Consider the following 15,649-nt stretch of genomic DNA (forward strand, 5'->3'; position numbering starts at 1 on the left):
ATAGTGTGTCAGTGGAATGAAAGGAAAGTCGTCCGATGGGACCCCCCCACCCCACCTGCCTTCCAAACGGCACAACACAGACATGACAGAAAGGGGGGCACGACTCACAACATGGGGATGGGGGGAAGGGAAGCACCCTGAATCGGAAATGAATAAGCCCCCCCCCTCACCGATCTGCGCTGCCTCGTTCAGCCCACCCTTGACACCAAAATTACAGCACAACTTGCACAAAGCAGGCTTGTTGTATAGGCTCAGAGTAACGCAGAGAGGAACCTGGCCCTTCAGTCCACAGCACATACTGACCCTTTAACCATCCACCTCAGCTCACCCACCAGTTGCCAAGATTCAAATTCTCAAACACATAGTCTCCCACAGGCACACACCCTGGTCCCCCCTCTCTCTCGTGCAGACTCCCTTTCTACCCCCACCCCTCTCATGCACAGTCACACTCTCTCTCTCACACACACACACACACTCACTCTCAGGGATATTTCCAATTTATCTCATTTGGAGCAAATGGGGTTAACTTATGACAAACTCATTGACCCTGCACGTTGCTGGGAAGTGGGAGGCCACTTGGGGGAAACCCACAGTCACAGAACGTGTAAACTTCTCTCACAGACATACAGCATGCCAGCGGTCGTTCTCTCTCACACACAGGACAGTGGAAATCAGGATTGAAACCGTCTCCAGAGCTGCTCTGGTGAAGCACACTGTCCCCCTCACTAATTCCTACGAGGAAGTTTTTAAACCTATTACTTAAAAAAATTAGCATTTGGACTTATTTCTGCCCTACAGAATTTCACTTCCCACTTTTCCGGATTGAACTCCATCTGCCACTCCTCGGTCCAGCTCTGCACCCTGTCAGTGTCCCCGTTGGATATGTGACATGCTTTCTCTCTCTCCTCCCCACCCCCCCAATCCACGTCACTTTACACACTCAGTGGCCACTTTATTAGGTACACCTGCTCGTTAATGCAAATATCCAATCAGCCAATCACATGGCAGGAACTCCCTGCATAAAAGCATGCAGACGTGGTCAAGAGGTTCAGTTGTTGTTCAGACCGAACGTCAGAATGGGGAAGAAATGTGATCGAAGGGACTTTGATCGCGGAATGATTGGTGGTGCCAGATGGGGTGGTTTGAGTATCTCAGAAGCCGCTGATCTCCTGGGGTTTTCACGCACAACCGTCTCGAGAGTTTACAGAGAGTGGTGCGAAAAGCAAAAAACATCCAGTGATCGGCAGTTCCGTGGGCGAAAACGCCTCGTTAATGAGAGAGGTCAGAGGAGATTGGCCAGACTGGTTCAAGCCGACGGGAAGGTGACAGTGACACAATTTAACCACACGTTACAACAGTGGTGTGCAGAAGAGCATCTCTGCACACACACGTCGAACTGTGAAGTGGACAGGGTACAGCAGCGGACGACCATGAACAACACGGCCGTGAACAAGGAAATCCCTGTACTGGGTGCTCATCATCCAACCCTGTGATCAGTGACTGAATAGGACTCCTTCCAGTTCGAGGCAGGAGGGAGGGGGAGGGGAGAGAGGACGGAGGACAGCGGAACAGGAGTTTCCTTACCTGCGCACAAACTTGGAGGTGAACTTGCTGAAGATGTTACTGGACGCCCCTCTGCGCTGCTGGCTGTTGCCGTGGGACAGGGTGGGCGAGGCGGGGGGGCCGTTGTAGGCGGCGTTCTGCTGGTCACGGAACTGGCGCAGCTGCCCGCCGTCGATGGTGCGCCGGCTCGCCACGCCCCGGGGGAAGTTCCCGTGCTCGGCCACGTTGCTGCTGATGTTGTGGGCGGACGGCGAGGTGACGGGGATGCGCTGCGGGGCTGTGCTGTAGGTGGGCAGGGGGCAAGGACACATTAAATGGACATGTGCACGGACACACGACTTAGCAACAAAAACAGGATAAAACCAAAGAACAGGCCATTCGGCCCATCGAGCCTGCTCCACCATTCCATCCTGGCTGACTTATCAGCCCTCTCAACCCCATTCTCCCGCCTTCTCCCTGTAACCTTTGACACCCTGACTAATCAAGAACCCATCAACCTCCGCTTTAAATAAACCCAATGATCTGGATGAATAATAATGTGCTGGTGTCCAGTAAATTATAAAACTCTTATAAGAGTGATCCCAAGAATGGAAGGGTTAACGTGTGAGGGTGGGTCTGGGTCTGGACTCACTGGAGTTTAGAAGAATGAGGGGTGATCTCATTGAAACAGATAGAGTGGATGTGGAGAGGATGTTTCCTATAGTGGGGGAGTCTAGGACCAGAGGACACAGATAGAGTGGATGTGGAGAGGATGTTTCCTGTAGTGGGGGAGTCTAGGACCAGAGGACACAGATAGAGTGGATGTGGAGAGGATGTTTCCTATAGTGGGGGAGTCTAGGACCAGAGGACACAGATAGAGTGGATGTGGAGAGGATGTTTCCTGTAGTGGGGGAGTCTAGGACCAGAGGACACAGATAGAGTGGATGTGGAGAGGATGTTTCCTATAGTGGGGGAGTCCAGGACCAGAGGACACAGATAGAGTGGATGTAGAGAGGATGTTTCCTATAGTGGGGGAGTCTAGGACCAGAGGACACAGATAGAGTGGATGTGGAGAGGATGTTTCCTGTAGTGGGGGAGTCTAGGACCAGAGGACACAGATAGAGTGGATGTGGAGAGGATGTTTCCTGTAGTGGGGGAGTCTAGGACCAGAGGACGCAGAGTGGATGTGGAGAGGATGTTTCCTGTGGTGGGGAGTCTAGGACCAGAGGACACAGCCTCACAATAGAGGATTGTCCCTATTAAACTGAGATGAGGAGGAATTCCTTTAGCCGCAGGGAGGTGCATCTGTGGAATAATTGCCGCAGATGGCTGTGGAGGCCAAGTCATTCTGTATATTTAAGGTTCTGGATTAATCTGTCCATCAAAGGTTATGGGGAGAAGGCGGGAGAATGGGGTTGAGAGGGATAATAAATCAGCCATGATGGAATGGCAGAGCAGACTCGATGGGCTGAATGGCCTAACTTGCTCATATGGTCATTTCATACAGTCTCGACACAAGTGTCTTGTCTCAAACCTGCCTGCGTTTGGCAACAACAGCAGAGGGTTGTGATATCCCACTGAGACGCTCAGACAATCCAAGGCAATGCAGTGGGAACATTAATACCCCATCTCTATATCTCTCTCTCTCACTCTGCAGTGCAGGCACGTAGCAAAGGAGGATTAGCATGCAAAGTCCAGTGGCGGCCGATTGTCAGATGCATGAATCCCCCACCCGCTAGCTCAGCTGTTGGTTGTGTGTGAGAAGTCAGCCTCAGGGTCCTAGTGTCCACACCCTATTCTCTCTGCTCCCAGGGTTCGGTCGGAGCCTGCGCTGGGTCAAGTTCAAGGTTTTCGTCAGCGCTGTGCTGAAATCAGAGCACTCTTTCATGGTGGAAAGCAGGGAGATTGATTGATCACAGGAAGGCTGAGTGGGCAAATCAGAAATCCAGAGCAACACACACAAAATACCGGAGGAACTCGGCAGGTCAGGCAGCATCTGTGGAGAGGAAAAAAACGGCCGACGTTTCGGGCCGAGACCCTTCAGCAGGACTGGGAAAGCGCCAGAATAAGTACTTTGGGGGTGGGGGGGGGAGAGAAGAATAGCTGGAGGGTGGTGGATGGGGGGGGGGGGTAGAGATGACGAAGCTGGGAGGTGATAGGTGGAAGGCATGAAGGGCTGAAGAGGAAGGAATCTGGTAGGAGAGGAGAGTGGACCCTGGGGGAAAGGGAAGGAGGAGGGGAACCAGAGTGAGGTGATGGGCAAATTGTGAGATGGGAACCAGCATTAGGAATAGAAATCGTGAGAATGAGGAGGGGGCAGAAAGTGCCAGAAGTTCGTGACATCAGCTTGCATGTGGAGGCTTTGGAGAGGGTGCAGAAGAGATTCACCAAGCTGCTGCCTGGATTAGAGTAGGAGCTACAAAGCTGGACAAACGGGGGTTGTTTTCTGCGGAGCGGCCGAGAGAACTGATAGAGGTTTATAAAATTGTAAGAAAAGTAAAGAGGGGAAGTGAAATTTTTTTCTAAGGGCAAAAATGTCAATTTGAGGGCATGCATTTCAGCAGAATTCAAAACAACACACACACAAAACGCAGGAGGAACTCAGCATGTCAGGCAGAGTGAACAGTCGACATTTCAGGCCAAGACACTTCACCACGACTGGAAAAGAGGGTGGTGGGTCGAGGGAAGAAGCCAGAACAAGGGGTGGTGGGGAGAGAATAGCTGGAAAGTGACGGGTGAAACCAGGTGGGTGGGTGGGGAAGGTCGGGCTGGAGAGGAGAGTAGACCGCAGGAGAAGGGGAAAGGGATGGGTAGGGACCCAGGGGGTTGTACTAGGCAGGTGAGAGGAGATAAAAGGCCAGTGTGGGGAATAGAAGAAGAGGGGATGGGGAGGGAGTTTTTCTTTCTTCTGGAAGGGGAAAATCAGTATTCATGCTGGTTGGAGGGTACCCAAAGTACAAGATGTTGTTCCTCCACCCAAGGTGGCCTCATCGTGGCAAAAGAGGGGGCCGTGGACCGGTTTCAGATCGGGAATGGGAATGGGAATATTTGGACACCAGGAAGTTTCGCTGGTGGCGGGTGGAGCGAAGGCGCCCCCGACGTAGGGGAGGCTGCAACGGGAGTGCCGGGCACCACAGGCGGCCCCAGCTGACACGAGAGGGACTGTGAGGTTTTTTTAAAATAGTGGAGTGCCCGGATTGTTCCACCAGGGGTGGCGGCGGAGGCAGAAAGGACAGGGGCCTCTGAACCAGGCAGTGTCCTGGTGAACCTCTCCTCACCCTCTGCAAAGCCTCGGCATCCTTCCTGCACATAAACCTCCAGACGTGGCCCGACCAGATTCATAAAGGTGCAATATAGCCTCCTGACGTTTGGACGTGTATGCCCCGATCCCCCCTCCCCGCCCGGACGGCTTGCCTGGGGCGCTGCGAGTCACCGCTGTTCCCTGTGCATTTCGAGGGATGCACCGAGGTGGACATGGACTTGCTGTGGCGTGTCCTGGCCGAGGTCACCGACATGGAGGGTATCCTGGAGCTCTGCACCGTCGAGCTGAAGAGCAAGGAGAGGTTCAGTCAGGGCCCGCCCAGCACCCCCTCCCTCCGACAGACGAGGCCGTTCACCCCTGACAAATAAACCCAAGGGGCAGGGGAGCTGATGTCGGAGAACAAACTGCAAAGCGATGGGGATGTGGGACCGTTCCCCATAGAGACAGTGGACCGAATGGCCTCCCCGTGCCTTGTTCAGTGGTGTGGCTGCCAGCTCCCCTACACCCCAACAGTGATGAGAGACGGAGGGAGATGAGGGAGAGACACAGAAAGAAACACATGAAGAAAGAGGACAGAGCAGAGAGATGGAGAAAGAACAAGACAGAGAGATAGAGACAGAGACAGGGAGACGGAGAGAGACAGACAGACAGATGGAGAGACAGGGATGTGGTTCTGCAATGCAAATTGAGCTGGAGACGACCAGAGGCTCTGTCTCCGAGCTCAGCTCGCCCGTGCCCTCTGCGGAAACTCCCACAGTTCTGTGAGCGAGGAAGCACACCCGATTAACAGCAGCCCTGTAAGTTCAAAGTCGCAGCCTCCCTCCCTCCCTCTGAGGGCGACTGACCAGGGTATCCCGCAGTCCTGTGGCGCTGCCGGGACTCGGAGCTGGAGGGGCGGGGCAGAGGGGAAAACGTGGCGCGTGATGCTGGTTACCTGTCTTTGCCATTGTGAATGCTGCCTTGCTGGCCGATGCCAGCTCGTTCCACCAGGGGGGAGTTCCTGCCTCTAGCCACGCTGGTGGGCAGGGCACTGTTCTGTAAGGGAGAGGGGTGAAAGACGTGCATTTAGGGAGACCGGCTTAATGGCTACGAGTTACAGTTACAGACACGGGTGGAGTTTCATCCAGACAAGTGTGAGGTGTTGCATTTTGGAGGGGTCAAATGTCAACAGGAAAGTACTCAATGAATAGCAAGATTGTTGTGCAGAGAGAAAGAGAACGCGCCCTCAGTGGTGCCCCTATCAGCCAATCACGTGGCAGCAACTCGATGCACAAAAGCATGCGGACGTGGCCAAGAGGTTCCGTTGTTGTTCAGACCTAACGTCAGAATGGGGAAGAAATGTGATCTAAGAGACATTGACTGTGGAATGATTGTTGGCGCCAGATGGGGTGGTTTGAGTATCTCAGAAATTGCTGATCTCCTGAGATTTTCACACACAACAGTCCCGAGTGTTTACAGAGGGACAGTGAGTATTTCAACACAGAATCGGCAGACTGTGGGTGAAAAGGAGCATTCTGACACATATTCAGCAGACTGTGGGCGAAGGGGAGTATTCTGACACATATTCAGCAGACTGTGGGCGAAGGGGAGTATTCTGGGACAGATTCAGCAGACTGTGGGCGAAGGGGGGTATTCTGGGACAGATTTGGCAGACTGCGGGCGAAGGGGGGTATTCTGGCACAGATTCAGCAGACTGTGGGCGAAGGGGGGTATTATGGCACAGATTCAGCAGACTGTGGGCGAAGGGGGGTATTCTGGGACAGATTCGGCGGACTGTGGGCGAAGGGGAGTATTCTGGGACAGATTCGGCAGACTGTGGACGAAGGGGGGTATTCTGACACATTCAGCATCCTGTGGGCGAAGGGGGGTATTCTGGCACAGATTCAGCGGGCTACGGGTGAAGGGGGGTATTCTGGGACAGATTCAGCAGGCTACGGGTGAAGGGGGGTATTCTGGGACAGATTCAGTGGGCTACAGGCAAAGGGGGGTATTCTGGCACAGATTCAACGGGCTATGGGTGAAGGGGGTATTCTGGCACAGATTCAGCAGACTGTGGGCGAAGGGGGGTATTCTGGGACAGATTCAGCAGACTGTGGGCGAAGGGGGGTATTCTGGGACAGATTCAGCCGGCTACAGGCGAAGGGGGGGTATTCTGGCACAGATTCAGCAGACTGTGGGCGAAGGGGGGTATTCTGGGACAGATTCAGCAGGCTGTGGGCGAAGGGGGGTATTCTGGGACAGATTCAGCAGACTGTGGGTGAAGCGGGGTATTCTGGGACAGATTCAGCAGGCTGTGGGCGAAGAGGGGTATTCTGGAACAGATTCAGCAGACTGTGGGCGAAGGGGGGTATTCTGGGACAGATTCAGCAGACTGTGGGCGAAGGGGGGTATTCTGGGACAGATTCAGCCGGCTACAGGCGAAGGGGGGGTATTCTGGCACAGATTCAGCAGACTGTGGGCGAAGGGGGGTATTCTGGGACAGATTCAGCAGACTGTGGGTGAAGGGGGGTATTCTGGGACAGATTCAGCAGACTGTGGGCGAAGGGGGGTACTCTGGCACAGATTCAGTGGGCTACAGGCGAAGGGGGGGTATTCTGGGAGATTCAGCAGACTGGGCGAAGGGGGGTATTCTGGGACAGATTCAGCAGGCTGTGGGCGAAGAGGGGTATTCTGGGACAGATTCAGCAGACTGTGGGTGAAGGGGGGTATTCTGGGACAGATTCAGTGGGCTACAGGCGAAGGGGGGTATTCTGGGACAGATTCAGTGGGCTACGGGTGAAGGGGGGTATTCTGGGACAGATTCAGTGGGCTACGGGCGGTGGGGTATTCTGGCACAGATTCAGCAGACTGTGGGTGAAGGGGGGTATTCTGGGACAGATTCAGTGGGCTACGGGTGAAGGGGGGTATTCTGGGACAGATTCAGCGGGCTACGGGTGAAGGGGGGTATTCTGGGACAGATTCAGTGGGCTACGGGCGAAGTGGGGTATTCTGGCACAGATTCAGCAGACTGTGGGCGAAGGGGGGTATTATGGCACAGATTCAGCAAACTGTGGGCGAAGGGGGGTATTCTGGGACAGATTCGGCAGACTGTGGGCGAAGGGGGGTATTCTGGCACAGATTCAGCAGACTGTGGGCGAAGGGGGGTATTATGGCACAGATTCAGCAGACTGTGGGCGAAGGGGGGTATTCTGGGACAGATTCAACAGGCTGTGGGCGAAGAGGGGTATTCTGGGACAGATTCAGCAGGTTGTGGGCGAAGGGGCTATTCTGGGACAGATTCAGCAGACTGTGGGCAAAGGGGGGTATTATGGCACAGATTCAGCAGACCGGGCGAAGGGGGGTATTCTGGGACAGATTCGGCAGCGTGGGCGAAGGGGGGTATTCTGGGACAGATTCAGCAGGCTGTGGGCGAAGAGGGGTATTCTGGGACAGATTCAGCAGACTGTGGGCGAAGGGGGGTATTCTGGGACAAAGATTCAGCGGGCTACGGGCGAAGGGGGGTATTCTGGCACAGATTCAGTGGGCTACGGGTGAAGGGGGTATTCTGGGACAGATTCAGTGGGCTACAGGCGAAGGGGGGTATTCTGGGAGATTCAGCAGACTGTGGGCGAAGGGGGGTATTCTGGGACAGATTCAGCAGGCTGTGGGCGAAGAGGGGTATTCTGGGACAGATTCAGCAGGCTGTGGGCGAAGAGGGGTATTCTGGGACAGATTCAGCAGGTTGTGGGCGAAGGGGGGTATTCTGGGACAGATTCAGCAGACTGTGGGCGAAGGGGGGTATTATGGCACAGATTCAGCAGACTGGGCGAAGGGGGTATTCTGGGACAGATTCGGCAGCGTGGGCGAAGGGGGGTATTCTGGCACAGATTCAGCAGACTGTGGGCGAAGGGGGGTATTCTGGGACAGATTCAACAGGCTGTGGGCGAAGAGGGGTATTCTGGGACAGATTCGGCAGACTGTGGGCGAAGGGGGGTATTCTGGCACAGATTCAGCAGACTGTGGGCGAAGGGGGGTATTCTGGGACAGATTCAACAGGCTGTGGGCGAAGAGGGGAATTCTGGGACAGATTCAGCAGGTTGTGGGCGAAGGGGGGTATTCTGGGACAGATTCAGCAGACTGTGGGCAAAGGGGGGTATTATGGCACAGATTCAGCAGACCGGGCGAAGGGGGGTATTCTGGGACAGATTCGGCAGCGTGGGCGAAGGGGGGTATTCTGGGACAGATTCAGCAGGCTGTGGGCGAAGAGGGGTATTCTGGGACAGATTCAGCAGACTGTGGGCGAAGGGGGGTATTCTGGGACAAAGATTCAGCGGGCTACGGGCAAAGGGGGGTATTCTGGCACAGATTCAGTGGGCTACGGGTGAAGGGGGTATTCTGGGACAGATTCAGTGGGCTACAGCGAAGGGGGGTATTCTGGGAGATTCAGCAGACTGTGGGCGAAGGGGGGTATTCTGGGACAGATTCAGCAGGCTGTGGGCGAAGAGGGGTATTCTGGGACAGATTCAGCAGGCTGTGGGCGAAGAGGGGTATTCTGGGACAGATTCAGCAGGTTGTGGGCGAAGGGGGGTATTCTGGGACAGATTCAGCAGACTGTGGGCGAAGGGGGGTATTCTGGGACAGATTCAGCAGACTGTGGGCAAAGGGGGGTATTATGGCACAGATTCAGCAGACCGGGCGAAGGGGGGTATTCTGGGACAGATTCGGCAGCGTGGGCGAAGGGGGGTATTCTGGCACAGATTCAGCAGACTGTGGGCGAAGGGGGGTATTCTGGGACAGATTCAACAGGCTGTGGGCGGAGGGGTATTCTGGGACAGATTCGGCAGACTGTGGGCGAAGGGGGGTATTCTGGGACAGATTCAACAGGCTGTGGGCGAAGAGGGGTATTCTGGGACAGATTCAGCAGGTTGTGGGCGAAGGGGCTATTCTGGGACAGATTCAGCAGACTGTGGGCAAAGGGGGGTATTATGGCACAGATTCAGCAGACCGGGCGAAGGGGGGTATTCTGGGACAGATTCGGCAGCGTGGGCGAAGGGGGGTATTCTGGGACAGATTCAGCAGACTGTGGGCGAAGGGGAGTATTCTGGGACAGATTCAGCAGACTGTGGGCGAAGGGGGGTATTCTGGGACAGATTCAGCAGGCTGTGGGCGAAGAGGGGTATTCTGGGACAGATTCAGCAGACTGTGGGCGAAGGGGAGTATTCTGGGACAAAGATTCAGCGGGCTACGGGCGAAGGGGGGTATTCTGGCACAGATTCAGTGGGCTACGGGTGAAGGGGGTATTCTGGGACAGATTCAGTGGGCTACAGGCGAAGGGGGGTATTCTGGGAGATTCAGCAGACTGTGGGCGAAGGGGGGTATTCTGGGACAGATTCAGCAGGCTGTGGGCGAAGAGGGGTATTCTGGGACAGATTCAGCAGGCTGTGGGCGAAGAGGGGTATTCTGGGACAGATTCAGCAGGTTGTGGGCGAAGGGGGGTATTCTGGGACAGATTCAGCAGACTGTGGGCGAAGGGGGGTATTATGGCACAGATTCAGCAGACTGGGCGAAGGGGGTATTCTGGGACAGATTCGGCAGTGTGGGCGAAGGGGGGTATTCTGGGACAGATTCAGCAGGTTGTGGGCGAAGGGGGGTATTATGGCACAGATTCAGCAGACTGGGCGAAGGGGGGTATTCTGGGACAGATTCGGCAGTGTGGGCGAAGGGGGGTATTCTGGGACAGATTCAGCAGACTGGGCGAAGGGGGGTATTCTGGGACAGATTCAGCAGACTGGGCGAAGGGGGGTATTCTGGGACAGATTCGGCAGTGTGGGCGAAGGGGGGTATTCTGGGACAGATTCAGCAGACTGTGGGCGAAGAGGGGTATTCTGGGACAGATTCGGCAGACTGTGGGCGAAGGGGGGTATTCTGGGACAGATTCAGCAGACTGTGGGCGAAGAGGGGTATTCTGGGACAGATTCGGCAGACTGTGGGCGAAGGGGGGTATTCTGGGACAGATTCAGCAGACTGTGGGCGAAGGGGGGTATTCTGGGACAGATTCAGCAGACTGTGGGCGAAGGGGGGTATTCTGGCACAGATTCGGCAGACTGTGGGCGAAGGGGGGTATTCTGGGACAGATTCAGCAGACTGTGGTCGAAGGGGGGTATTCTGGCACAGATTCAGCGGGCTACAGGCTGCGGTGGGGAGAGTTTCAGCAGCAGGCTCACCATGCCAGCAGAGGAGACCACCTTCTTCCTGTCGCTGGCCCCGTGCGGGCTGGCGGGCACCTTGACATTGCTGCCGGAACGCTCAGAGCCCTCCTTCTCCTCCTCTGGGTGTTTGGAGTTGGTGCTGTTGGCCTGGTTCCTCTTGGACGTGGGAGCGTTGGGGCCAGCTGGGAAGAGCGAGAAACAGGCAGGGTTAAACACGGGTGGTGGGCTGGGCTGCAGAAGGGCTGAATCAAGATTCACGTACATCTAAACACACACTGTTGTTCTTGCAGAGTCCAAGGATGTGCTGGGGCAGCCCACGAGAAGCACCAGAGCTTAACATGTCCGCACTCCTCAGCAGAACTATCAATTGCACGTTCACACAGAGACACAACGTAAAGATTTTTTCTCTTCAAGTCCTCCCCACGCGCATGCACAGTTCTTTCAACCCAGGACAGGCCTCCAGCGGACACAGACTCCGTCACACGGACCTCCCTCGCGAGGATCCACAGATGCAGCTCCAGTCGACAGTCCTCAACATCCAGTTTTCCAATTCGATCGTTAGCATCAAACCTCGGATACGCCAGCCACCGAACAGGAGGCCTTGAATTTCGGTTCCACTGATTTGCGAGTCTGGGGGTGGGGTGACCAGGACTCGTTCCTCCTGCCTGCGCAGAACTCCACCTCCAGAAACCGTTGACAACTTTGACGAGGGCCGCGTCCACTCTCTGCTGGTCCGACATCCAACCACGGGGTGGAGACTCAGACCTCGAGCCCCCTCACGTCCCCAACCCTGAACCCTGACCTGATTCTCAACTCCTCTCTCTGTCCCCAAAACCTAAAAACTAAAACAGAAACATCTGCAGCAGTGGCCGCAGCTCGGTGCTACCTGGGCCTCCTTCAGAGCAGGGTCCGAGAAGTGATTTTTATCTGAATTCTGATCATGCAGTTATGTCATGGGGTGAAGTTGGATAAATCACACAACACCTCATAACATCATTGAAAACACATAAGCCAGATGGAAGCCTGTAATAGATTGGTATGTTATTCCCTCAGTGCAGCAGCCAAAGAACCCCCCCCTCACCCCGGACATTCTCCCCTCTCCCGTCAGGCAGAAGATGCAAAGGCGTGAAAGCTCGTCCCACCAGGTTCATCCTGATGTTATCAGACTCCTGAACGGACGTCTTGTGCGATGAAATGACACATTCTCTGTAACTGTGACACTGAATTCTGCTACTGCTATCTCTTTGTACAGGAGCAGGATTAGGCCATTCGGCCCATTCAGTTTGCTTCACAATTCCATCATGGCTAATTATCCCTCAATAATAATCTCCTGAGTTCCTCCCATTACTTTTGATGCCCTAATTCACCAACAACTTATCAACCTCTACTTTTAAAAAAATCCCCACGACATCAGTGGCAAAAAATTCCACAGATTAAACACCCTCCAGGTAAAGAAATTTCTCCTTACCTCTGTTCCACTGAGGCTGCACCCTCAGACCCAGAGCTCCATCCCCCCCCCCACTACAGGAAACATCCTCTCCACATCCACTCTGTCTGTGTCCTCTGGTCCTAGACTCCCCCACTATAGGAAACATCCTCTCCACATCCACTCTGTCTGTGTCTTCTGGTCCTAGACTCCCCCACTATAGGAAACATCCTCTCCACATTCACTGTCTGTGTCTTCTGGTCCTAGACTCCCCCACTATAGGAAACATCCTCTCCACATCCACTCTATCTGTGTCCTCAGGTCCTAGACTCCCCCACTATAGGAAACATCCTCTCCACATCCACTCTACCTGTGTCCTCTGGTCCTAGACTCCCCCACTATAGGAAACATCCTCTCCACATCCACTCTACCGGTGTCCTCTGGTCCTAGACTCCCCCACTATAGGAAACATCTTTTCCACATCCACTGTATCTGTGTCCTCTGGTCCTAGACTCCCCCACTATAGGAAACATCCTCTCCACATCCACTCTGTCTGTGTCTTCTGGTCCTAGACTCCCCCACTATAGGAAACATCCTCTCCACATCCACTCTATCTGTGTCCTCAGGTCCTAGACTCCCCCACTATAGGAAACATCCTCTCCACATCCACTCTACCTGTGTCCTCTGGTCCTAGACTCCCCCACTATAGGAAACATCCTCTCCACATCCACTCTACCTGAGTCCTCTGGTCCTAGACTCCCCCACTATAGGAAACATCTTTTCCACATCCACTGTATCTGTGTCCTCTGGTCCTAGACTCCCCCACTATAGGAAACATCCTCTCCACATCCACTCTATCTGTGTCCTCAGGTCCTAGACTCCCCCACTATAGGAAACATCCTCTCCACATCCACTCTACCTGTGTCCTCTGGTCCTATCTCCCCCACTACAGGAAACATCCTCTCCACACCCACTCTGTCTGTGTCCTCTGGTCCAAGACTCCCCCACTATAGGAAACATCCCACTCCATCTGTGTCCTCTGGTCCTAGACTCCCCCACTATAGGAAACATCTTTTCCACATCCACTGTATTGAGACCTTTCAATGAGATCCACTCACTGCACCCATTTTACTAAACTCCAGAGAGTACAGGCCCAGCGCCAGCAACTGTGCTCATGTTAACCCTTTCATCCCTGGGATCATTTTCATGAACCTCCTCTGGACCTTCTCCAATGCCAGGGAGCCCAAAATTGCCCAGACTACTCAGTGCAGTCCAACCAATGCCTTATATTGCACATTGTTGTCTTCTGCACTCTGGTTGATCGTTCACTCATGCTGTTATCATTACTGTTCTATAGATTTGCTGAGTACGCCCGCAGGGAGATGAATCTCCGAGCCATATATGGTGACTGATGTGTACTTTGGCCCAGTAAAGCAAATCTTTGTTAAAAAAGTAAGACTCATCTGATCCTGTGAGCCCTGCTCTGAGCTCACCCTGGGACTGTTTTGTGAACTGTGGTGGCCCTCCCACCTCCCCCTCCTTCCTTCCTCCCCTGTCGCTGTGTGAACTCGCCCCAGTACAAGTCTGTGACCTTTATGTTTTGATGTACATTTGAGAAATGAACGTATTTATAACTTGTTTACAAATCTCTTCCTCTCTTTACTGACCCCAGCCTCTATGGTAAAAAAAAAAGACGCCAGTTCCTGAAAGGGTGTCTTGTAGCTTGTCCGCACCTTCCCGTCCTGTCGGCGTGAGTGTTGTATGGATGACAGACTGCTGCTGTCAATCTCACGGAGGGACTCCATGGGAGGCAACCAGATCATCAACGTTTCAGATCTCGATGGAAGTGTTTTGACCTGAAGCACCGACAATTTCTCCCCCCGCCTGCAGATGCTGCTCGACCCACTGTGTTCAACATTGAGCACAGCACAGGCCCTTCGGCCCACAATGCTGTGCTGTCCTTCTAACCCACTGTCAGATCAATTTAACCCTTCCCTCCCACATAGCCCTGCATTTTACTTTCATTCATGTGTCTAAGAGTCTCTTAAACATCTGCCTCTACCCCCACCCTCACACGCACACCACTCTCTGGGTAAAAGATCTACCTCAGACGTACTTCCCTCCAACCACTTTAACGTTACGCCCTTTATTATGAGCCGTTTCTGCTCTGGGTCCTCCAGCAGACTGTGTGTTGCTCCAGATTCAGTTCTCCGGGTCTCCGTTGAGAAGAAGCTGTTGGCTTTGGACTGAAAGCCCTGGAATGCTGAGTTTCACCCGTGCTTTCGAAGCCTCAATTGTTCCAGATCAGGCAGTCGAGCTTGCACAGATGTACCGTGGAGAGCGCTCTGCCTGGTCGCATCACCGGCTGGTGATCGGAGAAAAGCTGCAGAGGGCTGTAAGCTCAACGCTGCTCCAATATCGACACCACCACTGGCAAGATCTTCAAAATGCCTCAGAAAGGCAGCGTCGATCATCGAGGACCCCCATCACCCAGGACATGCCCTCTTCTCACTGCTACCATCAGGGAGGAGGTACAGGAGCCTGACGACACACACTCAGCGATTCAGGAACAGCTTCTTCCCCTCTGCCATCAGGGAGGAGGTACAGGAGCCTGAAGACACACACTCAGCGATTCAGGAACAGCTTCTTCCCCTCTGCCATCAGGGAGGAGGTACAGGAGCCTGAAGACACACACTCGATGATTCAGGAACAGCTTCTTCCCCTCTGCCATCAGGGAGGAGGTACAGGAGCCTGGAGACACACACTCAACGATTCAGGAACAGCTTCTTCCCCTCTGCCATCAGGGAGGAGGTACAGGAGCCTGAAGACACACACTCAACGATTCAGGAACAGCTTCTTCCCCTCTGCCATCAGAGAGGAGGTACAGGAGCCTGAGGACACACGCTCAACGATTCAGGAAGAGCTTCTTCCCCTCTGCCATCAGGGAGGAGGTACAGGAGCCTGAAGACACACACTCAGTGATTCAGGAACAGCTTCTTCCCCTCTGCCATCAGGGAGGGGGTACAGGAGCCTGAAGACACACACTCAGTGATTCAGGAACAGCTTCTTCCCCTCTGCCATCAGGGAGGAGGTACAGGAGCCTGAGGACACACGCTCAACGATTCAGGAACAGCTTCTTCCCCTCTGCCATCAGAGAGGTGGTACAGGAGCCTGAGGACACACGCTCAACGATTCAGGAAGAGCTTCTTCCCCTCTGCCATCAGGGAGGGG

At 54.2% G+C, this 15,649-nt stretch overlaps 1 protein-coding gene across 7 annotated transcripts in view; it reads right to left on the reverse strand.

The window, feature by feature from the left end:
- Positions 1 to 15,649, reverse strand: part of mark2b (MAP/microtubule affinity-regulating kinase 2b) — a 220,077-nt gene that overhangs the window by 15,368 nt on the left and 189,060 nt on the right. For all 7 annotated transcript variants that reach the window (XM_059955397.1, XM_059955396.1, XM_059955401.1 and 4 more), the window contains 4 exons: positions 11,008 to 11,174; positions 5,739 to 5,839; positions 4,957 to 5,088; positions 1,585 to 1,845 (listed from right to left, as the gene is read on the reverse strand). In XM_059955397.1, the coding sequence (XP_059811380.1) occupies positions 1,585 to 1,845; positions 4,957 to 5,088; positions 5,739 to 5,839; positions 11,008 to 11,174 (661 nt within the window). The remainder of the gene's footprint in view (positions 1 to 1,584; positions 1,846 to 4,956; positions 5,089 to 5,738; positions 5,840 to 11,007; positions 11,175 to 15,649) is intronic.

This window comes from Hypanus sabinus, chromosome 31 (genome assembly GCF_030144855.1).
Source record: "Hypanus sabinus isolate sHypSab1 chromosome 31, sHypSab1.hap1, whole genome shotgun sequence".
Taxonomy (NCBI): domain Eukaryota; kingdom Metazoa; phylum Chordata; class Chondrichthyes; order Myliobatiformes; family Dasyatidae; genus Hypanus; species Hypanus sabinus.